At 40.5% G+C, this 27,754-nt stretch overlaps 1 protein-coding gene across 2 annotated transcripts; it reads right to left on the bottom strand.

The window, feature by feature from the left end:
• Positions 1-596: 596 nt before the first annotated feature.
• Positions 597-27,431, bottom strand: SYP (synaptophysin). Of its 2 annotated transcripts, none has more exons than XM_034434259.3 (7): positions 27,334-27,431; positions 21,934-21,999; positions 13,198-13,322; positions 12,025-12,223; positions 10,568-10,759; positions 7,263-7,563; positions 597-3,282 (listed from the first exon to the last, which is right to left on the bottom strand). In XM_034434259.3, exons 1-6 carry the CDS (start codon positions 27,349-27,351, stop codon positions 7,267-7,269), a joined length of 897 nt encoding a protein of 298 aa, XP_034290150.2. In that variant the 5' UTR covers positions 27,352-27,431; the 3' UTR covers positions 597-3,282; positions 7,263-7,266. The 2 variants fall into 2 exon arrangements, with proteins under 2 accessions (XP_034290150.2, XP_087742689.1); XM_087886563.1 differs by lacking the exon at positions 27,334-27,431 and adding an exon at positions 26,855-26,912.
• Positions 27,432-27,754: the final 323 nt, after the last annotated feature.

Genomic DNA, 27,754 nt, shown 5'->3' with positions numbered 1-27,754 from the left:
TCTTTGCAATTATATTAGGTTCCTGCTCATCCCATAATCTTCCTTCCCACATTAGTTAATATGCTAAGAAGCAAACAACTAAGAAAAGAAAAGGCCATGTTTATAAAGGGCTAAGAAAAATTCTGTGACTCTAATCAATGGCAGATGACTCCTTTTTTTTTCTGAACTGATGTGAAGTGGTTGGGAAAAACTAATTTCACAGATTGCGCTTTTAGCTTGAAGTGAAATCATTCAAGAACAATTTAGAAAGCAGATTTTCCTTAGTTTGGGGTTTCAGACATGTCAAGAAGATGCTGTGGCATTCTTTTTTCTTTTCTTTCCCTTGACAATCCTGCTTAGCCAAGGGAACACAGGTGCTCATTTTCAAATGCTAACTCTTAGTTTAATAATGTAATTTCCCCTAACCAAGTCAGCTTTAGTGGCTGGGATTTGGAGAGTTACAAGCCCTTTGATGATCACTTGGATTTACATGTAAGGATAAATAAATCTGGAATACACTGTGGGGAGTGGGGAGCTTTTATCAGTCAAAAAGATACATGACTAAAATATGTAGCTAGGCAGCATGATTAAAACATCAAATAAAGACACATCAAACATTTACTTTTAAATTCATTTTCTTTCTGTTTTTATTTGGTTTTTATCCATTTTTTCTATAATTTTTGGGGAATAAGGGGGCATTTTGGGGGAATAATGCATATTTTTCTGAAGTTTTGTTGCTGTTCTTGTTGGTTGGTGTTTTTGTTTTTTTTTTGTCATTTAAAGATGGAAGAAAAAATCACACAATATCGACCGGGGCAAAGAGCTGGACAAACCGAAACGCACAATTACGGCACAATCAGATACACAGACACTGAGTAATATATAGTCAGAGTGCCACTGGGGGTGGGGAGGGGGAGAATGAAGGGGTCTGGGCTGAGGGGGGAAGCTTTGGCTGGTATGGAAAGTGGAGCAGTTGGAGGCCAGAGGTTTTAAAGGGAGAAAAGAGGAGCAAGAATTAGGGGATGGCCTAGAGAGGATAAAATGAGTAAGTGAGGAGATCCATGTAAACGGTGAATAAATTTAAGAAAAGTTAACAGGGCTAAGGAAAGGGGAGAAGTCAGTGGTAGGGCTCAGATTAACAGAATGAATTAGAGAATGTAAGAGCAAGTGGAAAAGAAAGAATCTGAATGATAATGCATATTTATTTGGAAACAAGCTCACACGGAATCAATGTTGTTTATTATGCTAAGAGCTACTACCTGATACCAAACACTCCAGATCATATTGTATAAGCCTGTATTGATTAGAATGATTTCACATGCAGCATGTTTGCAGTTGATTAAATTCTGCCAATTGATCTATAACTTCCAGCCTTCAGGAGCTTGGTTTGTGAGAGAATGTGGTATATCCAGCATGTGGGTGGTTTTCTGAAAACCGCAGAGCTCAGAGATGGCATTTGAATAGATTTCTTTCTTACTCTTGGGTTTGTGTAATTTTGGACCACCATGGTGATTGCTGAGAGCATGGCAGCTGATAGATGCCCTGCGTAGACAGGGCTCTTGGAACATGCCACCATGTAGGTCTCATTGGCTTCTGAAGCCTGAGGGCTGGTTGATACCCCTGTCATAAGCAATCATGTATGGAGGCTTCTATGTGAACCAGACTGGAGACAGCCCTGATGATTGAAAAGGTTCAGCGGTTAACCATCCCGATGAGAAGTATGGTGTCTGGATGGATTAAATTACCATATCTTAAATACAGGTTTTAGGAGAGAGAGAGAGAGGGAGAGGGAGAGGGAGAGAGAGAGAGAGAGAGAATGCAAATTAGGAAAAGCATGGGGAAGGGATGGATGGATGATAGTGGAAGCCTCCCCTGCAATCTCCCCGTCCCTTAACTATAGACCCCTGGTGCAACAGCTCACTAGGAATATGTCCCCCACCCCTGTTTTGCTCTTCCCTCCCAACTGGGCTAAAGCCCTCTAAAGAGATGGTCAATACACATCCCTTCAAAACAATAATGAGCACCCCAATGCTGTGGATCTTTCTGAGGCTTCCCCATTTTAGCATCCCTCCTCCCCTGATGTAATGGGCTGTGAGAATATCCTTGAGGAAGAGGAAGAACAGCTGCAGCCAAGGTAATGGTCAGATACGAGAAACATAGGCCCAAACTAGAATTTGGGAAAGCATCTCAGACTCTACCCTCCCTGGTTAATAAAGAATAATGGCGGGGTGGTGGTGGGGGGAGAGAGAAGGCACAGTCAGAGGTGCAAGATTCTATTACTGTAACCCTAAAATAAAAGTAGCTTCAGTGTTCACGACTTTGGTATTTTAGTCAGGTCTACCTCAAAGAGCTAAGATCAGTCTTGCAACTCTGAATGTGCCTTCACTCCTCCCCTCCGCTGTGCCTTTTATCCTGAAGAGAACTAGAGAGAATAAAGTCTGGGATGCTTCCTTAAATTCCATTCCTGCTTTGGACTCAGATTTCTCTTATCTGGCTTCTGCCTTGGTTGAGGCTCATCCTCAAGATTATTCTCACAGCCCATTATAGCTACCTGGACTCACCTGGAAGGAAAGCAGGGGATAATTTCCCCCAAATATATTTGCCCTCTATCCTACCCCATAGATCAATGGGGTGAAGTCAGGAATGGAGGGTATGTTTTTTAAAAAAAACTTTAAAGTGCTGCTAGAGGATTGAACCCCCAAACCTCTTAAACCCCAAACCTGCCTGGCATTTGCACACTCAAAAGAACAACCCAATTGCCCTCCACCTCATCCCCTTCCGGCCCATCTTCCGGCCCATTTTAGAGACATGCAGAGGAGAGAGTGAGGAAAGCTTGGCATCAGATGAGGGTCAAAGGAAAACTGAAGTCCTGGGATGCCTTCCACTATACAGAAAGCATGGGATGGGGTTCAAAGTGAATGGCGAGAGAAAGGGTACTTCCGGAGGAGATCTGACAACCCATTTTGGCTGGAGAGTGTAGGAGATAGGCCTGGAGGGGCCAAAGGTCAAGAAACTGTCCTGGGGAGGGCAATGATGTGGAAAAGTGTGTTATGCATGAGGCATTGGGGCAGTGGGAGAGGGAGCGGTCTACCTCTAGTTATAGTTTCTCATATATATATAATATATATGTATATATAAACAGCACAAACATCTACATTCATCCTGGGGGGTTGGGAGGGCTCCACCAGCCACCTCCCAGTATGAGCACCCACCAGCCCTCCCTTCCCCCGCACAAGGGACATGGGGAGCCAGGACGGGATGGCTGCTTCCTTCTCACAACGCCTTCTATTTGTGGGTAGGAACCTGTGGAGAGAAAAGGGAGAAAAAAGAGCCAAATGAACACAGAATGAGTGGCATCATCCTGCAATCGATGGACATCCTGATATAGCAGAGAAGGACAGACAGACATCTTAGCCAGATCTTAGCAGAAATCTGTAGAAAGAGGCACCATTCTCTAGCACAACAATGGCACTCCTCCAAATGTTATCCTCCATCCCCAGCTCTGGCAATTGTCTTGGCTCAAGAAGACTATGAGCACTATGTCTGTCATGGGGCCTGCCTGGCACTGCAGACCAGAAGAGAAAACCAACTCTACCAAAAGACTGGAAAGGGAATGTACAAATTCCCACACGCAATGATAACAATTTTCTTTCCTTTCCATTAACTGTTGCTTGCTGCGCAAAGTTAGGCATGCAGCAAAAAGAAATTAGATGGTTTGTTAACTCACATTCCTCTGGGAATTTGTTAGCAGGACAAAACAAACCAGATGCAGCACGAGTAACTGATCAGGTGGTCAGTTTTAAATGGGGAAACTCTAGCATCCTGGTCCAGATACAGCTTGGGCTGTGAATAAGTTGGTATTCAGTTGGTATGAATTGCACACAGTATAATTTAAATACAGGTTTTTACAGAATCGTGATACAGTTTTGTATAATTATATAGCGTGAACTATTTTTTTGTTTATATACTTACACCTATTATAAAAAAATGTGATTTTATCAGAGATAGGCAATCAGTTGCCATCCATATGGTCCCAAACACTAGTTCCAGTGTCCTTACTCTGGCTATACTTTCTAGGGATATTGGAAGTTATGTTTCAGTAACATTCAGAGTGCCATAAATTGCTTATCACTCCTTAGAAGATTGATAACAGAGAAGTGGTTTCTTCGTTCCATGAGCTGAGGAGAGCATAAATGTTTTTCCCTTGGAAAGAAAAAAGACTTTAGCTACATTTTGTAAGAACGGGTACTGCAAAATGAAGTTTGGGGTTCAAGAGGAACCTGAAACATTTGGGTTAATGTATGTAGTAATGTATCTAGTAAGCAAACTAGCAAATTTCCTGTATGCAGATCTCACAGCCCAAACATTGATCTTACTTACTTCTTTTCCACAACTTTTTAATAGCATTTTATTCCCAATTGCTGTCCTCCCACCACTAGCAACACAATCTCTCTTCTCCCAACCAGTGGACTCATTATTGTGCCCAAGAAGCTGTCATTCCCCGCTTATTTCAGACAACAACAACAAAAAAAAAAAAAAAAAAAAAAAGGGGGGGGGGGAGATAAAGCATGATAAAATGATTGATTTCTCACTTTTTCACTCCTTGTGTGGTGGTGCGAAGACCGAAAATTGAATCTGACCAACTATGGAGTGGAAGTAGTTTAATCTTTGTAAGACTGAATTTAAGGCTAAAGCTAAACACATATGAGTTAGTGACCAGGTTAGCTAACACCTTTTCAGTTATCCTTGGGTACCATTAAATATGTAATGGGACAGGATTGCTGCTGAAAACTAGTTAACCAGTTGGACTATGATTACTAACCATAATTAACATATCACAAAGGCTGTGTTCATATAACATGCTAAACCAAATAAACAACAGCTTAACAGTTGATCTGATTCATTCAACACCTTGTTTAATTTTAGATTAGCTACTGCATCTTATAACCCATGGTTTATGTTTTAGTTGTGGGAACACAGCCGCACTACTTTCCTTTTAGTGTAGGCACAATCTAAGGGCAACTGTGGTGAGATGCTGTCATGGATTGAATTATTGCACTACTTGGGAGCTTAATCTCTGGGCATGGATCAATTTTACTGTATGGTAACAAGCCCAAACTCTAAATGCAGGGCTGCAAAAGCTAAAATAGGACAGAATGATAGGCAGAAGGATAATACAGCTGAACATGCTGCATGAACCATTAAAACTGTTCTGCATAGATGTAACTCTCCTGAAGTTACAACCTCAGTCTCTGTGTATATGTACAGCACGTATCAAAATGATGATAGGTAATGAAGTTATAATTGAACCCCCATCCCTTTTGTACAGAGGTGCTATATTAATCCAAGTATAATGGGAAGAGCTTTGTTCACAATACCACAGCTGCCATTTTGTAGATTTTGACCCTTCCCATAGACACTACTAACCACTATGCAGAGTTATGCTGCATAATATTGAAACTTAGACTGGTTTCCTGTCTCTCAATGGAGCCCCTTTTGTACTTTATCAGAGCTAATAAATCTTGTTAGCATACCCCTCATCCTTTCAGAATCATTATCTAGGATTCTCTCACATCCAGCTATTGGCTCCTTTCTCCCCAGACGTAAAGAAAATAGCAATAGCAATAGCACTGTGCCACCATGGCTCCTAAAAATCCCCTGCTTTCCTTTATTTCTCTCTTTTTAAAAAAAAAATTGCTTGTATACAAATACAGTTTCATAGTACTTTACAGCCCTCTGTAAACGGTTTACAAAGTCAGCATATTGCCCCCAACAATCTGGGTCCTCATTTTAATAACCTCAGAAGGATGGAAGGCTGAGTCAATCCTGAGCCGGTGAAAACTGAACTGCCGAACTGCAAGCAGTCAGCAGAAGTAGCCTGCAATACTGCATTCTAACCACTGCGCCACTATGGCTCTTAAAAATCTCCTAATATCAGGGTTCCGAGTAACAGCCCCAACGAAAGATCCAATGCAAAAGATGGCTTCCAGGCCTGACACCTGCTTTCCTTTATTTCTCTCTTTTTTTAAAAAAAATTGCTTTTATGCAAATACATCCAAGCAAAAATCCAAGCCAATAAATGATTCCTACAGAGATGTTCCTTGTGATCTTTGATTGGGACTGGACTCTGTCATCTGTGTTTGCCTGATGCTGGACTCCTATTTGCATGAGGCTTACAATGTGTAAGACATGTTGAACCTCATCAACAGTCTGTATGCCATCATTTGGAAGTGCTCAAATGCTAATTCTAAGGCAGTTATGAAAACTTAACACATCACAATGAATAATAAAAGATTTTCCAGTTATTGCATACCTGTACAGATGTTACTACTTGCTTCACATCAATTGTATGGTAGCTACAGATGTCACTATGCAAGCCACCATTTCCACTTAGCAGATACATATTTCTACAGAACTTACACATTTATTTGTAGGATACATGGCATGGCATGCAGACAAGCTCAGATAAACAGTGAATGGTCTTTGCTGCTACAGAGCACATATATAGCTTATCACATCTCTATAACAAAACTGTACTGAATAATGCCACATATAAATAGATTCTATATTTCAAACATGATTGGTTTTAAACCAGTTTTTATCGTTATTTTTTCCTCTGGAATTGTTTGAGCTTAGAAAGTTCTGGGGATTTTCTTTTGGTAGTCCTCTGTGAGGCTACTGGATTTGTGAGGATTTGATCCTGTTAGGAAGACATGTCACAAGACGGGGTAACTAGGGCTGAAACAAACTTAGAATAAAGAAACCATATATTCTAGTTAGATATGGTAATTGGAACTCAACTACTGCTATCCTTATATTTATTGAACTGGAACGTTTATGAGCAACATTAACTATGAACAAATTTATCTGCCAGTATAATTCTAACAAGGCTCAATTTAAAAAAAAATAAAATTCTGTATTTGCATACATCTATATGAATTTCTATGGTCCTGCCAAAGGACAAAAAATGTAGAGTGTGGTAGCATATGTAGAATTCAATCTTCTGAGAACTTTGGATAAAAGCCTGTCCTTGGGCATTGTCAATATCTGTGGAAATTTGAACATGAGGGAACATGAGGGAACATGAGGGAAGAAAGCCAGTAAGATTCCTTTGATCAAATGGGATCAGGCTGCAGAGCCTTAAATCAGTCCTTGCTTATCCACAGGGTTAGCAGAACCATAACCTATCATGCAAAATCTTATTACATGTAACATGGGATGGATCAACACAATATATACAACAACTACACAATTCCATTTCCCCGTATGTTTCCATGACTCACCCGCCTACATCTGGTTTGCAAAGGAAGTGGGCCCGCCTTGGACATAACCACCTTGCTGGCCGAAGTCTCCCTGCTGACCATAGCCTTGCTGGCTGTAGTCAGGCTGGTAGCCACCCTGCTGCCCATATGTGTCCTGTTGTCCATATCCTGGAGCTTGGTTGTAGCTATCTGCATAGGTATCAGGAGCTGGCTGCTTCTCCTGGGCTGGTGGGTACTTCATGAAGGGGGCACTCCATCCAGTCTCTTTAAAGACGAACCATAGGTTTCCAACCCAAAGCACCAAGTTCAGAAAGCCAAAAACCTATGGACAGCATGAAGGTAAATTGATGAAAGAGCTGGGAATGTACAGCCTTACCTGTTAAAAACACTGCATGGAGCATTTAAGCAGAATAGCTCAGCAACCACACCAATCTAGAAAGCATAGAATAACTCTGAGGAATAATGGCTTCATTCTTCATTGGTCAGACTCACCTCAAGTGCTAGGTACGGTTTCGGATCCTATATTTTAAGAAAGATTCCCACAAAGTAGGATGAGTACTAGGATGAACAATATGAACTATCCAGGCAACAGAAACCTATACTAGAGTAGATGGAAGGAAGTCGATGCTGGATATTTTATCCTGAGGAAAAATAACTGTGGGGAGTCATGTATCATATTGAAAATTGTCATGGCTTGTCCTTTATTATCCCAGAGATGCAAAATAATGACTTTCAGTTACAGGAAGGCTAATCATTCATTCATTCATTCATTCATTCATTCATTCATTCATTCGTTTATTTGATATCTGTAGAAGTCCATCTCAAACCAGTGACTCTGAGCAACAAACAATAATAAAAACAGTTAAAATGCAATGCAAAAAAGGAAGTTAAATACAAATAGCAGCCAAAAGATATCATAATCAGTGTCAATATAACCAGGAAACAGGGTCTTCAGGGCCTTCTGAAAGGCCAGTAGGGTCAGGGCCATCCTAATTTTAGGGAGGTTATTCCATAGGGCAGAGCCAATGGTAGAGAAGGCATGTGTCTTGGTTCCCCGCCACCTGATATTTCTTGGCTGACAAGACCCAGAGGATCACTGTCTCAAAGCCAACTCTCAATCTCTTTTAATCTTAATTTAGGAAGTGGGGAAAAAACTGTAATGGCCTAAATGGCACCGTCCAACTCTCTTATTCTATGCAGCTGTTGTGCCCCCTTGCACACTGACAATAGAGATAGGCCAAATAACTCAATCCACAGACTGAAGAATTGCAAAGGAAAATCCTAATTCTGAATTAGCTTATATCTACGTCTTTTTCAAAGTTTCTGCAATCATGGATCATTAAAAAAGAAATTGAAAAATGCTGGGACCACCCAGTTAAATAACCCCATCTTCTTAACTTTAAGTGCAAAGAAGGGTCATGATTTTTAGTGGATAAGACAGTACTTAAACTGGCGCAATTACTATATCTCTTTCCCTGGTCTCAAATAATGTCATTTCCCCTATAAAACAAACAAACAAACAAACAAACAAACTAGTTCCAAACTTACAACTCAACTCACAAACAATAAATTACAAATTGTTCCATTACAGTACCCTAGAATAGGCCCAAATTATCCCCTTAGGGATAATTATCCCCAGTTTAAGAACCAGTGGAGTAAGATAAATATAGTTAAATTTGTCTATGCCTTCCTATTTCCTCCAGATTAAAAAGCTTATCTAAACAAAATTTTGTTCTGAAAACGTATAGTAATTAATTAACAGGGTTAAATGCAGGGAATTGTGCACTCATAGAAGATCGCTTGTGTACCAGATTCTAAGGGTAGTTCGATAAAATTTATCAAATCTCAGTTTTCAGATTAGCTTTGTATTAAAGAAGAGGCCAAATTGGACAATATGATTCTGAATGGCGTAGGTTTAATCAATTGTTCAAAAACTGAATCATAATGATGAAATTGAACTAATATTATTTGAATATTATATTTTCTTTTTCTTCTCCTTTAAATGGTATATTCTCTATATATTTAGAAGTAAACTGCATTTTGGTTTGTACAGGATTGAGTTTTTAATTTTGCTTAGTTGTGTTTCTTGTTTGTTTTCTCTGCTCTTTTCTCCTTTAACTTTTCTCCCCTCCCAGCCACCTAAATTAGTATCAGGTCTTTTTCATTTTTTTTTTTACCATATGGGTAAGGTTTCTTTTTAAAAGTTTATACTTTTTATGTAATGCTTATTTGCCTTGTAGTTTCTATGTAATATTATGTAACAATTAAGCACTTTTTGTAAAAATCAAAATGTCAATTGAAATGTTTTATAGAATTATGTTTTAAACTCATCTTCATTAATCTCACCAGAAAACCACTGAGAAGCTCCCTAGGACCTCAAAAGTTCTCTGATTGCAACAGCAATTTTTTAAAAAAACATTTGTTTGTGCTGTGCAGTTCTGCTTAGTCATGAATAGATATGCAAACAGAATGCATCAGTTTTACTCTCAGGATAGGTCAGCCATATGGGCAAAACCAAACTGGAATTCTAAAAATCAGCTTCAGGAGTAGTTCAACAGAGGAGCAGCTTATTCTGTCCTGTGGAACAAGTGTTTTCTTCTTAATGGCCATGTGCATTTGTGCACATGAAGAAGGATAGAAGAAACGATGAGAAAATACAAGAGGGCTATAAACAGGATGTGAGAAGAGAAATATATTCCTCTTTGGGTTTTTTTATTGGGGTCTTTTGATCACAAGGAGATAACCTCACCTGGAGCCTCTCACAAAATTCAAAGAAAGAGGCAGGATGGATTGCATAATAAAAAAATTATCTAGTAGCATTCTGAAACAAAAGGATTATGTCTGGCTATGAGACCAGAAAACAGAATTGTGGGATTTATTTGATAACAAGTAGCTCTGATTTGGATCAGCAAATGGTAATATGACACTTGTGTAACACAACAATTAAGGTTGTTTCCTTGAAACTGGCTCATTGTAAGACACTTACCAGCAGAGACATCACCCCAAGTTCAGACACACAGGCATTTTTATAAAGCAACCTATAAAGATGCACAAAACACCAACACATCCATGTAAACAACAAACTTGTCCTGGTACAGAGTTCATTAATTGAAAGCCAGAAGTGCAAATAAACTCTTTGAAAATATAGAAAACAGACTCATATGGAAACAAGACACACACAAAAAACAGATACTGCAAAACTATAGTCAAAGAAAGCTAAGAAACACAACTACAAAATGCATGTTCAGTCTCCAGGAATAGACCCTATATGAAAATCCTATCTACACTCTAATCATATTCCTATGACAGTAAGTTGGAGGACTTACCACAGAAGTGTTGAGGCCAGAAGTGACAGGTTCATATTCCTCCTTGCATTTGACCTCTGTTTCCTTACACACAGACATGCCTTCTATCACATTATCAGGGTCAGTGGCCGCCTTGACATCTGAAAGCCCTTTGGCCCAAGCACAAGAGCTCACCAACCACATGAACACAAAAACAGCTGTGACAACGAAATCCTGCAGCAAGAAGAAAAAAACCCAGTGAGGTTATAGGAAAGATTACCCAATGTGTGAAGAACAGTAAGCCTCTGGGGACCTCATCAGTGAATATCATAAGCCTCTCTTGTATCCAGAGGATCCAGAACCAAGATCCTGCCGTGCTGTCGCAGCACACCCTAACCCTGATTCACTATAGGTAGAAGACTTTGCGATAGTGGCTTTCTGTAGCTTGGGTGTAGGGTGAGGATGAAGGCTCAGCAACTCAATGACCATGTCAGGTCTGTCACTCAAGCCCAAGATTTTAAATTGGCTAATTGATAATTTAAATTTCACCTCAGCTAGAAGATCATTAGGTGGTTTCAGATAAGCCACTATTTTGAAATAATAGACCCTGGTAGTAAGTAAAAATTGGTTTCACAAACCTTGGAGGAGCCCCCACCTTGACAGTAGTGTTTGCAATGGGTCAGAAGTGGGATACAACTATATAGATAATCCTCGATTTACAGCAGTTTGTTTAGTAACCGTTGGAAGTTACAATGGCACTGTGACTTATGACCATTTCCACACTTACAATTATTGCAGCATCCGGTTGGTCATGTGATTCAAATGTAACCGTTTGGCAACTGATTCATATTTATGACAGCTGCAGTATCCCGGGATCATGTGATAATCTTTTGCAACTTTCTGATAAGCAGAAAAGTCAATGGGAAGCCAGTTTCACTTAACAACCGTGTTAATAACCGCAGTGATTCATTTAACAACTGTAGCAAGAAAGTTTGTAAAATGGGGCAAACTCACTTAACAAATGTCTTGCTTGGCAATAGAAATTTTGGGCTCAATTATGGTTATAAGTCGAGGACTACCTGTAGTATGCTAAACTATAGCACTATGGCAGTATTCAAAATAAAGAAAGAACCCATCATGTAATATTTATTTTGTTCAACATATTTTAGACACTGTGACTCGTTCTATCATCAATTAACTTCCTGTTCCTAATGAACATCTAATATTTTGATGCACAAAACAGGGCATTCAAAAGGCACTCTTTATTCAATCAGTTGGGGGCACGAACAACCTGAATGTAAAGTTATTATTTAATGGTGGATGACGTTTGACCCTTCTCAATGGATTTAGAAGGTTTTCCAAATGCTTGCTTGCCATTCTAGGTGTCCTCTTCAGAAGCAACTACTCCTGCTGGGGTTAATTCAAAGGGTGCTAGTATCAGGTGTGACACATGTGCCGAAATGGCTTGTGCAATGCTATCATCCTATAATTGTACTCACAACCATGGGACCTTTGTTGTTCTCCCTGTATTTATCCTGCATGAAGATGTAGACAACAATCGCGGCTAGAGAATAAAGGAAGGCAAAGACTGCAATGGTGACAAAGAATTCAGCAGAGGAAGAGTAGTCTCCAATCAAGAAAACCTTGTCTTGTTCACCTCCTTTACAGGTGGGAGCATCAAAATACACCTGGTGGAGCCTGGAGAAGAGAGAGAAAAAATCTGTAACAGGAATTCACAGAAAAAAGGCAGCCAGTATGGTTGAACATCGGTTACACTGAACTAGATAGATGTTATTGGGTTGGATTACAGTTCCCAGCATCCCATTTGGGAAGTGTTACATTAAAGTAAACTGCCTAATACTACGGGAGGACCACAAAGAGCAAGAGAGAGCAAGCGAGAAAGAGATTTTTCATCCTTTCTCAGTACATATGAAATCAAGACCATATTCTTAAGAACTAATATCAGGAGAAGCAAAACCATGGGGATTACTGCCACAGGATTAGACCCTGATTACGAAAAAGTGATTAGCAAAATTCATAATGGAATCTACTTCACGATAGCAGTTGCTATTAGCCATGACAGTGGATGGATCCTCAGGGTTCAGGGAAAGTATAGTCCTCAATACAACAAGTTAAGGATTAACAATTGTGGAGGTCCATTTGCCATATGCTCTGCTAATGGGCTCTTTGGGTTTCTCTGCATGACTGTTGGAAAAGCAGACACACATAGACATGCATATGTGCATGCCTCTACCCACCACCCATCCACGTATATATCAGGAGTTCAAACTTGTCTTCTGTCCTTTATCCAGAAATGATAACATTCCTTTTGTATTGACCCTACTTCCCGTGTCCTATTGTTTTCTTGGCAGCAATAAATAGTGGTTTGTCATTCCTTTCTTCTTGGATATTTGTTGGCCTACAAACATTCCTTGATGGTCTTCCATGTAGTAACCTAGTTTGACCCTGCTTGGCATTTTGGGAATCCCTAAATTCTACCTGGTGTTGGACATTGACTGTCAAAACCAGAAGTGCAGGCCACTGGTTGGTAGCTTATTTCTTGAATGTGCTGTGTACTGATCCATAAACAACATCTTGCGTGTAAACCTTTGCCCACTAGCAGTTTCTTTACAGTTTCTTCATTGAACAGCCCCAACTAAGTTTTAACTCACCGGAAGGGGTAGGAGAATTCCACCTCTATATTGAGTTTGCTCTCATTTTTCATGGGACAATTGACGCTGAGGCGGAATTGTCCAGTGTAGCTGCCACACGTCGCAAATGCAAAAATGGAAAAGAACTGGGGAGAAAAAGAAAAGGGGAGCAAATATGAGTGACATTCACAGGAAATTTGGAAATCTACTCAGCAACAATCCTATTTATTGTGCTACATATCAGAAGTGTGGCACCGGGCAAGCAAAAAGGCTGGCAATATTACAATATGGTACAGATTTCACAGATATTTAGTGGCCACATGTAAAATATTATACACTCCTGAAAAAAATTGCAATGGAAGTTATTTGCTACATTAGAGAACTGAAATTTCCTGAAAATAACTTAATGGAAGGTTTTGGAAAAAAAAATAGCTTGATTTTTTCATCGTGTTGACTTTTTATGAAATATTTTCTGTTTGAAATATTCAATCTGGATTTTTAAATATCTCTTTCTATATTGAATACCTTAATTTTATAAGATGTCATTACTGTGTGAGAAGAGGAAAACTGGGTTGTGATTTGCTAAAATTATGTAGGCCTCAAAATGATAATAGGCCTCAAATGAATTGCTATATATTGGAGTACTAACTAGAATGATTTCCTAAGAATAACGTAATCTGCTATGCTAAAGTAATTTTATAACATGTATTTGCAAAGTAAATAGTTTCAGAGGCCATTTTGGACTAGGAATATTAGAAGCATTGAAAATAAGGGACTGAAAGTAGCAGATGGTAGATTTCACATGTACACGCAAGTGTGTGCTAATTGATGGTCAATATAAAGTACAAGGAAGTAACTTCAGTAAAATTCCACTTACTCAGGGGCTGTCTGAATAAGGATATAAAAGAAGATGGGTCTCAGGTCAGGGCCACTGGCCATAGCTATTCCTTGCCAGACCTAGCTATCGTCTCTGGACCTATCGTCTCTGGACCTCATTGCAATGGGTAATTGATGTAAGTTGTGTTATTATGGCTTTTCATGTTCCAAATTACTCATGAAATAAACCTCTGAATCTTAAAGTAAGAATTGTTTATTGTATTACTGTCTCCCCGTTTTTTTATTGGGATATTTCTACGACAACTATAATGCTAATTATATTTGCGATGTTGAGTTCCCTGCCTCCCAAATATTTTAAAGACCTTTCCAACAAACATGCCAATTAATTTCTGGCCCAGTGATCTGGTTAAAATGCTGGAACCCGGAGGTAGATGGCTTCTCATTGGTACCTTATCCTGGTTCCTTAGAATGATAGATTAAGATGAGATCATGTTTTGTGAGCTCTGTTAGATAATGATTGAGAGATAGATGATGGATGGATGGATGGATGGATGGATAGATAGATAGATAGATAGATAGATAGATAGATAGATAGATATGGCAGGGACATAGATTGGTTGCTGTCATTTGTCCTCCATGATTGATCAGCTGAACAGTCCATTAATAGCTCATGGCATAGAAAGGCACGTGGGGCGGGGGGGGGGGGGGGGAGAATAAAATGTCCTGAGATTTTTTTGCTTGCAAGAATTTGGGTGATGAAAATAGTGAAATAGCTCTTAGATATAATCATTTTTTACTATTGCATATTTAAATATTTTAGTTCCTTAGTATGATTTTTTAAAAAAAACAATTGGTTGGATTGACTAACTCAAGGATCTGAAGGACAAACTATTATATTGAAAATACATGCAATATTTTCCCCAAACAAGCCTTTTAAAAAAAGAAAAAAAAAGAAACAGATTTAGCAGGCTTCAAACAAGAGTGAATGTACTTAATCTTTTTTTCTATAATTCTTTTTTTCCCTAGTCAGAATCCCCTCAAACTACTTTCTCCCCTCAATAAGGATTAGCATTTAATTTGAATTTTTATTTTAAAAGGACCACATTTTGAACAATTATTGCAGTTCAGTTAAAAAACAACATTGAAAAGTTACAGGCAGTTGCTCTACTTTATTGCAAACATTCATCAAATTTATACAATTAAAAAAAAATAGATTCCAATGAAGGAGTCTGGGAATTTTAATTTAGTGAAGGCTATATTGTCTAGGTTTAATAATATATGAAAGGACTGCAGTAGTTGTGGATTCATCCTAATACAATGTAAATTTTTTCTTTGAAGAGCTTTATATAATTTTTATCACTATATTTTATTGTATATCATTGCCTTATTTTTTGTCTGTTAAATGAGACAGACATTTAAAACATTAAAAAATGTTAGTCTCCTATTATTTTAGAGGTCTCTTAGTAAGCTAAGAGACCAAATATGGGGATTCCCAGGTTCAGAGTGAAGAAATACATGTTAAGCTAGTTATGTTTTTACCTGATTAGAAATGAATCATAAGTCATAGGTGGAGTTTGTAGAATTCAGAAGAGTTTAATCTCATCTCAGTTTTTTTCATCCTATGTTATACAGCTTCCGTTGTTATGCCTATGACAATTTTTGGTGTACAGAAATTGCCTAATGTGGCACCGCCCAGTTGTAAAAGGTACAAGCCAGTTGCAGATTTCCTACCTCAATGAGAACTAGGAACTTGAAATGAAAATTAGTAGGCATTAAGCACCCATCATTTCTCCAAGCCAATTTGAAGTACCATATGTTTGAGTTGAGGCATATAACACTGTATTCTGCTGAACCTTGTGCCGCTTTGTGTGGAAATATATTTTTGAAACATTTTATGACCCCAATGTGGCTTCAAAAGATTTTACCTCTCTGCAAAGCACATCTTTTCTCATATGTGGACCTTTCTTTCAGTTGATGCCAACGCATCTTTTTCTCGCAAGGCAACCTCTTGATAATGAGCAATGCCTGCACCCATGTGAGTCACAGGGCTATTTCAGTCTTCCAGAACATTAATGCGTGGGGGTGGGGATCTAAATGCTGTTGGGTTCACTTGGGCCAGCAGGGGGCACTCTAGGAAGAAAACTGGCAAATGAAGGGATCATCTTAGCCTTTGCTTAGGATGGTGGGGTGGCAGGAGGCATTTGGTTTACTGTCATCATGGATCAGCTGAGAAATCACTGTGTGATCATAGATATTTTTAGAGCAAAATTTGCCATAGGAAGAGCTGGAGAATGAGGGTAGGAGAGAGCGTGCCTGATCCCTCTCTTAATCTCTTCCTCCCAGCATCTAATCAGGGAGGGACCAGATATTAACCCAGCCCTGACCCACTTTGCTCTCTACCATCCAGGGAGGCACCATTTCCTGCCTGGGCTCAGCCCACAGAGCAGAAGAGCCAGCAGAGACGTCTGCATTAAAAACCTGCTATATGGTGATTGCTATTGGAAGGCTTTTAAATTATGCCGCTATGAATTAGATTGTGAGGATCTTAAATCCCTTTAATGAAATGGCTTCCAAAGGCAGAGGGCAAGTAAAGAACTGCAATAAAAAGGAACAGCATGCTATTCAGGGTTCCAGCCAGCTGGCTGGGGTTGTTTTTCCTGGATCCTCCATTCCATTGTACGGCATTCAGTATCTATTGAATGTGTGCAGTCCTCGTTAATCTGATTTGAAATCCCCCCCCCCACCAGAATTTCCTTCCCCCAAATGGTTTTGTGCTGGGGTGACATGCTCCCTTGGAATACTGATAGGGCAGAAGGGTCCATGCGACAGAACAAATTTACTAGAGGTCCCGTAGACAAATAAATACAAATGGTGAGAAACTGGTTCAAGATAATGCAGAGCTCATCTTTTTGTCTGTGTATGTCTGCACCCCTGAGTTTCTAAGCTATTTATATGGCTTGGTGTGAAGTTCATGTATTAAGGTAGTTCAAGTTTACTAACTCAGAGATAGTTTCAACTAAGCTGGCAATTCAAGCTTGGGGCACAAGTGGAAGATTGTGCCATTTGAAAGTAGTATGTCAATCTTTTTTTCCAACACACCCCACTGCAGACAACTGTGAGGCTGGCTAGGAAAAACAGCTAGGTAGTCACCGTCAAGACACACAACTCCTGAGTTTGCAAGTGCCACGGAAAGCTTTAGCTAGAAAAATGTGGGGTGCACCACTGCAAAATAGCGAAGTAATGCATCTTTAAGGAAACAAAATAGAGCCTTTGGTCTGAGAACAAATCTGTTTCAAAGGCTGATCCCCTTCTCTGTGGAAAGCTCTGGAGACAAGGGGGAAATCTGCTAGGGTCTCCAAAGGCAGGACTTCGGAGCACTTCACAAATCACAGTGCAAATGTACTTCCAGACTAGTCTTTGCAAAATACATAATAAAAAGTGGATTAAGAAGTGCTGTGAACCTGACAGATAAAGGGATTTGGGATTTATTTAAAGCCTATGAAGCCAGGATATGCATCTAAGAATTAACCACCAGAGGAAGCTGGCTTTGAGGTCTTGGTATGCTGCAGGCTATGCTGGGAGAAGGGTTTAGTCCCGATCCATCCCTGTGTCTATTTACTACACGTTCCATAAAATGTCCCAGAGGCAACAATCTGCACAACATATTTCTTTGAGCCCAACAAGCTATTACATTTAACCTTTTTTCAATCCATTATCTTTAAAAAAAAAAAAAAAAAAAATTGGAAGCCTATATGTTGCAGAGCAAAGCATGCCTTAAGCATTATCTGTATTTTCAATGACAGAGGCATTCTTAGAAAACGGGATGGTGAGGAGAGCTGCAGGCAAGTTCTTCGTTTGATTTTTAGTAGATACAAGTGTTTGGGTCTGGCCATATCTCCCATGGTAACCATTGTTCGAAAAATGCCTGCATATCCAAACATGCCCATTGACTCCAAAGGCTGGAATCCTTGATCTACCTTAGAGGTGGGGAACAATGGCCCATTTATTTATTTATTTATTCATTCAACTTGTATGCCGCCTTTCTCCCAAGACTCAAGGCGGCTTACAATGCATTAAAAGCCATATATAAAAACATTAAAAATTAAAACAATTAAAACCCATTCACACCATTCATGGCCGGATCTCGCCAGATTGCAACAGCGAGATCAACGGCCCCAGGCCTGCTGGACTTTTATGACTTGTGGACTTCAACTCCCAGAATTCCCAAGCCAGCCAAGTCATAAAGAGGCCATCATTCCCCACCTCTGCTCTATCCAGTAGAGAATATCTGACCTCCAGAATTTCCCAGGAAAAAATATCCCAAACTGCCAAGGTCATATGGAATCATATTTTTCAGCTACCAAAATCCAGGATGGCTTCAACCACAAGGGTCTTATATTTGCATTTGTGTTCCATCCCATCAATGGCTTCCCTGTTCAAAATTCTGTTCATAAATTTTTTTTGTGTGTGTGTGTGTGTGTTATTGATGATACCAAAAGAAAATGTTTGTAATGGGTATGTTCTTATACAGGAATTGAAATAATTAGGTTAAGTTGAATGCCCAAATAATTGTACAAAGCAATTTTCATGAGCCTGGAGCTCTCCAGATATATTGTAACATGAGGCCCATAATCGCCAGGCACTGTGAGAACTGTAGCCTAACGTATTGGGAAGGCAGTAGGGAGAAAGCTACTTCAATGTGCTTAGCTACTGGGGTTTGCCGGGGGAGGTGGGGGGAAGAGGGGAAAAGTAAACCACCTGTATCTGAGTGGCAAAGATCTGCTCAGTCATTAGATGACAGCAATGAGAGCATAAGAAGTTTAACTCTTGGCTGCCATCCAATGGTTATCTGTGGTATTACAGCCCATGTATGATGGAGGGGAGAGTTCTAAAGCTCCTCATTTTAACACACACACCTGCCCCTTTATCTATCTATAGAGCACTCTTTTCTCTCCTTCCTCTTCAATCCTCCAAACTCACTTTTTAAAAACTGGATATTGGTTTTTTTTTGGTGTGTGTGTTTTGTTTACCTGAGTGACTTTAAGTGTTACTCTACATTCTTGGTAGTTAACCTATATTTTATAAAAATAACTGGACTGTCTTAATATTTCAGGTAAGGGTTGTAATTCTTCTGAATTTCAGATGGACTTACTTTTGAATAGATCCACCGCTGCACTGGAAATGTAATTCCTATTGGCTCAGTGGTAGTTTATACTGGTATCTTTATTTATTTATTTATTTACTTATTTATTTATTTTTCATATTTGTATACCGCCCTACTCCCGAAGGACTCAGGGCAGTGAACAGCCATAATAAATACAAATACATATAGAAGTTAAAAACTATTAAGAAACAGATTAAGTAATTTAGGCTCAAAGATTAAAAACATCCAAATTTATCTAAAGAGGTTTAAAACCCAATTTAAAAGCCAGTTTAAAAGCCAATTAAAAAGGGAGAGTTAGGCCAGACCAGCTTGTTGGAATAGAAATGTTTTCAGGGCACGGCGGAATATGCGTAAGTCTTGGATGTTTCGTAACTCCGGGGGAAGCCCGTTCCAGATGGTAGGTGCCCCCACAGAAAAGGCTCTCCCCCTGGGGGCCGTCAGTCGACATTGTTTGGCTGACGGCACCCTGAGGAGTCCTTGATATATATCTTGTGATAATACCATACAATAGCATAACATAAAAAGATAAGTTCTTTTCCAAATCAGTTTGGAAAAGTTTGGCTCACTGTGACTTCATGGACACATCCTGGAGGCAGCAATACGGAAGTGAATTGGTGCCGCTTACAGAGTGTTTTAATTTTCCATTCTAGCCCTGGGCATTCCTCGAAATCTCTAATTTGAATACTAACGAGGCCTAAAACCTGTTTACCAGATTTCAGAGGCACAGAGATATAGAGAAGGTATTTATTCTGGGCACCAACCAATGTTCCTGCACACATTCCAGTTCTTATTGTGTTCTAAGATATCTAGCAACGTTGCAATAAAACAGGCAGATTCCCTATGGAGTGTGCTCTCAGTTAATTAGGGGAAGCATCTGAATTTTCCATCTCAAGTGCCCTGACTGCTCCTGATTTTTCTAAAGTCTGTTTTTATTTTAGATTTCATTGTGTGTGGTCTAAAATACTTGCTGTTTCTTACAACAGAATTGAATGAAAGGGGAAAAAATGGTACTCCTGTCATGATGGCCAATAAGATGTTTGAAACTACTAGCTTGTTTGCCTATATGTTTGGATATTATTCTCTACGTTATGCTTTAATGGTCTAGAATCGTCACTTCAACTTTTAATGTAGAGCACTACTTTTTCCAATTCCAGTTGACTCTTAGATTTATGCCATGTTGACATTTATTCATTTGTTATAGTTATAGCCTACTTTTCCGCAAGGTGGTGTATGGAACACGATCTTCCCCATTTCTCCTCCTAACAACAACTCTGTGAGGTTGAGTTGAGAGAAAGTGACCTGAAGTCAATCAAGGAGGTTCTCTGCCTGAAGTTAGAGTAGACCCGAGTGTCTCCAATCCCAACAGTTTAGTTGGTATACAATTCTGGCTGTTATGATTATTGCTTAATATGCATTCATTCCGGCAACTGTGGATTTGTAGTGAGATCTAAAGTGATATAATAGAGTGTCGGACTAGGACTGGGGAACAATTGGAAAAGCTTCCTCAAGTTGTGTTCAACTCCTGATGTCTTGCATAGCCATATCCACAAAGTAGAGTTTTCTTGGCAGCAAAATGGAAGTGGTTTGCATTGCTCTTTAAAAAAAAAAAAAAATCTTAATGGCCTCTTTTTCAAGTAGTAACTAGTTTCAGGCTGGCTTAATTGTGTATGGATATTTATGTGGGAAGCAATGGTCAGATAGGTGGACAGGATAGGAGAGTTGCAGATTCAACCTTTTAATCAACAGCCATAGTTTCAAGCATTTCCCCTAGTTTCTGTAACAGGTGACATGATGGCACCTGCACAGCAAGCACATTTTAATACTGTATCATCATTTACAAAAACCCTTAATTCAGCAGGAACTCAAGGACAGTAAGTTCTTAACTGCTGTGTGATATTTGGTTCCGTGAGCGTTGTGTGAGAAACTCTCCGTGCATATTGGCCCATCCATTTTATCTCACTATCTTTCCCAATTACCTAGTTGTTGGAATACATTTTAATTAGATAGACAGATGATGAGAGAGAGAGGGAGGGAGAGAGGAGTGGGGGAGAGAGAGAGAGTATTCTGCCTCTCAGGTTGGACGTAGCTTGGACTTCCATTCTGTTCCTGGCAGAGTACCCTTCTTGGCCAGTTTTCTATCTGAGCTAGGGAGTCTCTCTTTTGCACCATCTCTTCTGATGCTGGCATCATCACTAGCAAATCCCAGCACTACAGTATCATGATAGCACTTTCTCCCTGTATCCCTGCCTTACATCCTGCTAGTTTGCTATTGTCACAGTGGTTGTGATGGGGAGAATTTCCAGATGATTGGAAGAATAGACTGCCTGACCTGGTTCAATGCTTCAGCAAACAGGCTGTGTTCCAACCCATTCTTGTAAGGTCTAGGCTAGGATTGGTTGGCAACCCCCAGTAATTCTGGAGATAACACAGGGGAGAGTGAGACACTTCATCCACACGTGAGACCATCCAATGTTAAGCAGTCAAATCCTGCTGGGAATAGCACCCAGGAGCTTATCTCTCAGCCCTAGACTTGACTTCACATGCAGCTGGAGCCCAGCCAGGGCTCAGGAGCAGACTATAACTGATCAGATGCCAAAGAAAGCAAACCTTCTCCACCTTTAAGAGATGGATGCAACTTTGGGAGAAGGAACAAGCAAACACTGTCATCTCTGGCGCATCTGTCTTAATTCTAAGCAGGATGAAGACAGGACTTAGACTCCTCTTGACTTGCAGGAGTGCTGGTATGGTGGACTCACCCATTCTAGCAACTTTACAAATCCCAAGGGCTCCTTGAAGATCCGGAACTGTCCAACTGCCACAAGCTGTGAAAAGAGAAAGGAAATTTAGTTTACAAACCTGTGAAATATATGCATTTAAGATGCTGCATTAAGCAGAAACCTGTACTGGTCCAAAGTCACAGACCTTTGACGTCTTTCAGCAGGATAAGCTGAAGGTGAATCTGGAATCTAATGAGTACGAAGGATAGGTATGGCCATGAAGCTCCACCCCTTGTCCTGTCTCCTTTTGTCTCATTCAGAAAATCAAAAGGTTCCATCCCCCACTCTCCACTGCTTAGATCAGTTGGGATCCACCAAACATGTTCAAGCAAAGCAAACATGCTAAAGAACAGAAGCTATAGTTGGAAGCTCTCTGCCACACTTCTCAGAATCATTTGTTCAGTTTGCTTTTTTCTAAGCATTACAACAAAAGAGAATAACCTTGGAATCACACAGGACAATGGCCCAGAGTGTCTTTCTAAAGTCGGGCTTCCCCAACTTGACATTATCTGGATATGTTGGAAGGAAATTTCAAGAATCATGGGAATTCTGGCAATCCCAGTCCCAACACATCCAAAGGATGCCAAGCGGAAGAAAAGGTCTAATTGGATTAACTTTGGCTTCCCTTGTAACCAATACTCAGGAAACATACCGCAATCGGTATACCACAATAGGGTAAGTTAAATGACATTTTTCTTTAATTTTCTGGGCTGTTCTTTTGCTCTTTAAAAAGGTGCTGGCTCAGATATGTTTTTTTTAAAAAGCAATTATAAAACATAATGAGAGCTTCTTGTGAGCTGATGGTTGGAAAGCAGAGAATATATCATCGGAAGGAGAAGTAATTTAAAAAATTTTAGATTGTGCAGAAATGAATAGATTAACTATGATGATAAAGGAAAGAGAAGATTCAGAATATTTTAAGATATGGAATAAATTTTACTATTGGTTAGAAAAGAGATATAAGTTTTAAAACAGACTGAAGAAAAAAAAATGTTGTAATTAGAATATTATACTAATGGAAAACCTTTGTAATGGACTTGGTGAGATTGAAGACAGAAAAGATTGAGAAGAGAAGAAATTTTTGAAAATAACACCGAAATGTCACACGGAAGAAATGAATGATGTACTAGGTTTGTTTATTTTAAAAAATAAAAAAAAACTTTATTAAAAAAAAACATAATGAGCGCTGATAAAACCATAGTAGAAGGGGCAGTGAAGAGAAGGAAAAATAGTTCAAGACTGTTGACAGAAAAGATAACTAGTTTAGAATTTGCTAGGGTATCTTAATGGAGATAACCGAAAGAAGCACATTCAGTAATGAAGCCCTGTCATGATCCCCAAATGCCAAACCAGGAGAGACATTGTGATTGTGATGGCCCCTCTTCCTCACAAAGCACCTTCCCAGGGAAGTGAGGGCTAACTTATTCTCAGCATCAGATAGGTTTGGGATTGCATCAGGTCAGGGAAGGCTGTTTGAGACTTCCACCACTATTCTGGAAGGCGAAAGAGACTGTCCTAGAAACAGGTCAAAAACAATGCATAATCGGTCATCTAACATGGCTTTTCTCTTAGATAGATCTGTTCCTACACCTCAGGCAGCACTCAACAAAGGACAAACATATCAGAGACCTTAAAAGGCTCATAAATCTCTGGTGTGTGGGGCACATGAATGCTGCAGTTTTCTGAATGCTGAAATCTTCCAGCTATATATATTATGTAGCATTTTCAAGAATCAAAACTGCTTCATATAGCTAATCATATAGATTAGCTCAGTAAAGTCAACACACTAAATGTTATTATCCGCGTGGTGTCCTTGGTTTCATGATATATGCCAAAAATATGTCTTATGACACAGACTGGCACGATAGTCATTATATCCTCTGGTGCACTCTTGCATATAGGTCTGGCCAAGGCACATCAGTGACACAGATCCTTTCTTCATACACATCTATGAGTAGGTACATCTGCCTATACTGCAAACCACTCCACAGTTTTCCACCAGTTTAGATGATCCCACAACTTTTTTGTCCCACATTTGCCCATCTTACACTGATGTGCAACTGAAAGCCCTGCTCTCTTATGACACACACATCTCTGACTTGTATAGCCTCACACAGGCAATGTGATACCACTGCCTTCGCACACCATCCAAAAGCTGAACTGTCCTGCAGGCAATAGAGCAAAACCTCTTATCTTGTTCACAAGCAGCTTGGACTAATTCTGTTTCCCAGCATCTCCTGCCTTGCATGAGAACATGCCTCGAGATAATTCACTTATCGACAGTGAAAAAGCCAGGATGTTCAAAAGCGTTGGTAGCGGCAATAACATTCCCCTCTCTGAGAAAGTTGACTGATTTGCATTTATAATTTGATCTGTTCTAGAAGAAATGGACAGCTCCACATCTAAAAAACATAAAATACATAAACATTACATTCAACTGAAAAAGAAAGAAAGAGTTAAAAGCCAACAGAATCAAATACATTTTGTCCTGAGGCTCACAAAAGCCAAATAAAAGACCACAATTTGCTGATCAAACAACCACTGGGGTTGGATGGAAACATCATCACCAGAAGCCCTCTCATATTTTCCTTTTTTCTTGTAAGATCCAAGGGAAGAAACAAGGATTGAGTGAGTCTGCAGTCCTAAGCTTCCTTATTACCCAAGGGGACTTACTTTTGAGTAACCATCTTACAACTGAGCAGGTAGAAATGTAATGCGACAATCTTCTCTGGAATATCCCCAAGTCTACCCTTTGCTCTTCAAGAGCCTTAGTTAGGGCTCTTCCTCATATCCCCCTAACCAGGAAACCAATTTGCCCTCTTAGCCTTCCCCATTGCCACTGTCTTTGTCTCATTTCCAGCTCACAGCAAAGGCAGCTTAAAGTCAATATCAGCGGTTTGAAATTTAACATTGTGTTTTCCCTCTTGTCCCACCATAATTTTTGCCAAGGACACAACCTAGCACATTTGATCAATAGGAAGCTGGTGGTGTGATCAGGGATTGGGATATGTCCAGTTCCTAGCCACTTTGGACTGCTGTGAGCACCACTGCCACCGCCACCCCCCATCACTGAATGCTGCTCAGTGTGGCCATATCAGTTTGGGCTCTAGGAGACACCAGAGATGTCGCTGCTGCAGAGGCATTTGCTTGCCTAATTCTTGGCCAGCACGTTCTGAGGTTTTGTATCAGTCTTAGGCAGGCTCTTTATATGTACAGGTCTAATGCTCTTTTGAAAGAGCACTGGATATTTGTTCAAAAATAGCCTGGCTGGCAGGTACAGACACGAGAGTACCTGCTTCTGACCTAATATAGGCAGCTGATTAAGCCCACCATTCAAAGGACACCATCTACACTAATTCAGTTATGCTGAGAACAATTAGTGGCTAGGTTTCCTGCTGGCAGGTAGTCCCAGTGAGAGGGGAAATCTAAGCAAACTGTAGGGATGTTTTTCCACTGGCTGGTGGACGATACTTTCACACGGACATCTGGCTGTTCTCTTAATGCTTCTTCTTATGCAAAGAACAGCTCAAAATCCCACGTAGGAAAAATCTACATTTCTCCCTTCCATTTTTCTGATCTGTTTAAAGCACTCTGCCCTCAAGATACTTCAGTTCCCCAGTGACACTTCATCCAAAAAAAAAAAGAGGGGGGGAATACAAAGTTCATGACAATCCATGGGGCTTCCTCAAAAAATACTTCCACTGCATTGAAATATGACTCCCACAGACTGTGCAACAACGTTGCTTGACTGAACCTCCTCCATCAGAAAATTAGAAGCCACCTTCATTCCCAAGGGGGAAATCACTTCCTTTTGCAAATCGTCCCCTCCGCCTGGTGCATCTTGCTGCAGTTGCTCTAGGGAACAGGAATTAGAAACTGCCCCTAAGCGACAGATCTTATTTTGCCTGTTCTCCGTTTCCTCTAGTCTAGTATCTATAACTACCTCTCTCCAACCAACCCATTTTACCTACTGACATCCTTCTCCACTCAAAATATGATCAAATAAAATCTCATCTCATGCCTCTCCCTCCTTCCTCGCTCTTCTTCTCCCTCCTCCTTTCTCTGGCTTGGGGTTATTCCGCAACCATACTGACAAAATCCCCCTTCCATCCATCATCTGCTGCACCCCGCAAAGAGAAGGGCTGCCCCTTTTATCCTTTGTGTTCACTTACATTGCTTGCCTGGCCACCCTCCTTTTGATAGGAAGCACCATTATTTATTTATTCATTCATTTGGTAGAACTCCAAGGAAAAGAGAATTGTGCATATGAGTTCCGTATTATCCTGTTAATCTGTTTTTCTCTTCCCTGCAATCAGCTTGCCCAATTTCTATGACATGCCTAGCTCCAACTCTGCCAATCCTCTTTCTCCCAATTCCTAGTTATGGTATTGCGACTAAGCCCACCCACCTCTTCAGTACTTGCAGACACTTTCTGCATGCATCGGATTCCCAACCAACAGTGCAGTGATATTGATTGCCATCTCTACCCCACCCCCACCGTCTGTTTACTGTTGTCGTGCTTTTTCTTTCCTCCCCCTCCTCCCCCCCCCCAAAGATCCCCAACTTCTCCCCTGCCCTTTGGCTCCCTAAATACAGCCTAAGAGCCTATTTTATATTGCGCAGCTTTATTGCATCACCCCAGCCATTTTGGTTGGCTGCTCTTCCTTCTCACCCACTTTCCTCCCCAGTCTGCTGCAGTGACAGCAGGCAGAATGCTGCTATGCCTGTACATTACCCAGGGTTGTCAGCTACAATCTAGAGCTGCTGTATCAAATTATAAGTGGAAAAGGATGGGGGTGGGGTGGGGGATTATGAATGACCTCCATCTCTCCCAACATTAATCTCTGGTCTGTCATCCATCCATCTTGTCCATCTGTCCATCCATCCATCCTCTATTTACCTATATCATCTTGAATCTGCCTTCTCCAGAGTCCCCATTTCCCATTTCCAGCTGCTTCACTGCAGCAACTTCACAGCCTCCTCTCTTCTCCTCTCCCCTCCCTTCCACCCAGGATGGGCTCAGTGCAGCTCCTGCAAATTGCTGCAGTGGGTGATGTGAACTCCCCGCGTCTCCATTAGACCGCAACTCTGCACCCCCACTTTGGGAGGCTGCTCACCTAACTAAACGTGCTCCCACCCCAACCCCATTTCTCTAAAACTGAGGCTCTTGTCTCGCTGCACCTCGCAGATGGTGCTGCACCCGGCGCATCTTCTTGCTGGGTTTAGAATCAATCTCGATCCAGGCAGGATGGGATTAAAGCGGGAAAGCGGCCATTGGAAGGGTGGGAGCCAGTTTAGCTGATCAACATCCCAATGTGGGGTTGCACGCTAAGAAGGCTATGGGGAGCTGTTCCCGGTGTTGAAATCCTCAGCGCTTACCTGATTGACGACTTCCATCTTTGCTTGGGGAAAGCGAGGGCGACGCAGCAGAGCGCAGGGGAGGTTGGGGCCGGGGGGGGGGACTTTATCTGGAGCAGCCTTAGAGGGAGGGGCGAAGAGCGTGAGTGGGGGGCAGAGTAATAGCGGTAGGGAGAGATTGGAAGAGCCGGGAGGGATGACGTCAAAGCTACTGGCAGGCGAAGCTAGGATGAGAGCCATGTTCTTTCTGGGCAAATGGAGAACACTTTTAGAGGGGGAAATGGAGGTTAAGTTGATGCTAAAGTTAAAATTGCTTTTCTGCTCTGATTTTTGCCCATGTTTTGCTATTGCAACCCGTAATAAATAGAACACCCATTTTGTATGTGTGGGTTGCCATACTGTATGTGTCATACTATGTACATCAGTGTTTCTCACAATTTTA

The sequence above is a fragment of the Pantherophis guttatus genome, chromosome 2 (assembly GCF_059756535.1).
Source record: "Pantherophis guttatus breed Tessera chromosome 2, ASM5975653v1, whole genome shotgun sequence".
Classification (NCBI taxonomy): domain Eukaryota; kingdom Metazoa; phylum Chordata; class Lepidosauria; order Squamata; family Colubridae; genus Pantherophis; species Pantherophis guttatus.
Note: the sequence above shows the minus strand (reverse complement) of the source record. Positions and strands in the feature narration are given on the sequence as shown.

What these genes read in the sequence shown, in the direction of transcription:
- SYP (XM_034434259.3), bottom strand. An exon ending in GAATTCTCCTACCCCTTCCG is followed by an intron (nt 12,224 to 13,197) that starts GTGAGTTAAAAC and finishes TCTCTTCTCCAG; the next exon opens with GCTCCACCAGGTGTATTTTG. An exon ending in CTGGCCTCAACACTTCTGTG is followed by an intron (nt 7,564 to 10,567) that starts GTAAGTCCTCCA and finishes TGCTGTCCATAG; the next exon opens with GTTTTTGGCTTTCTGAACTT.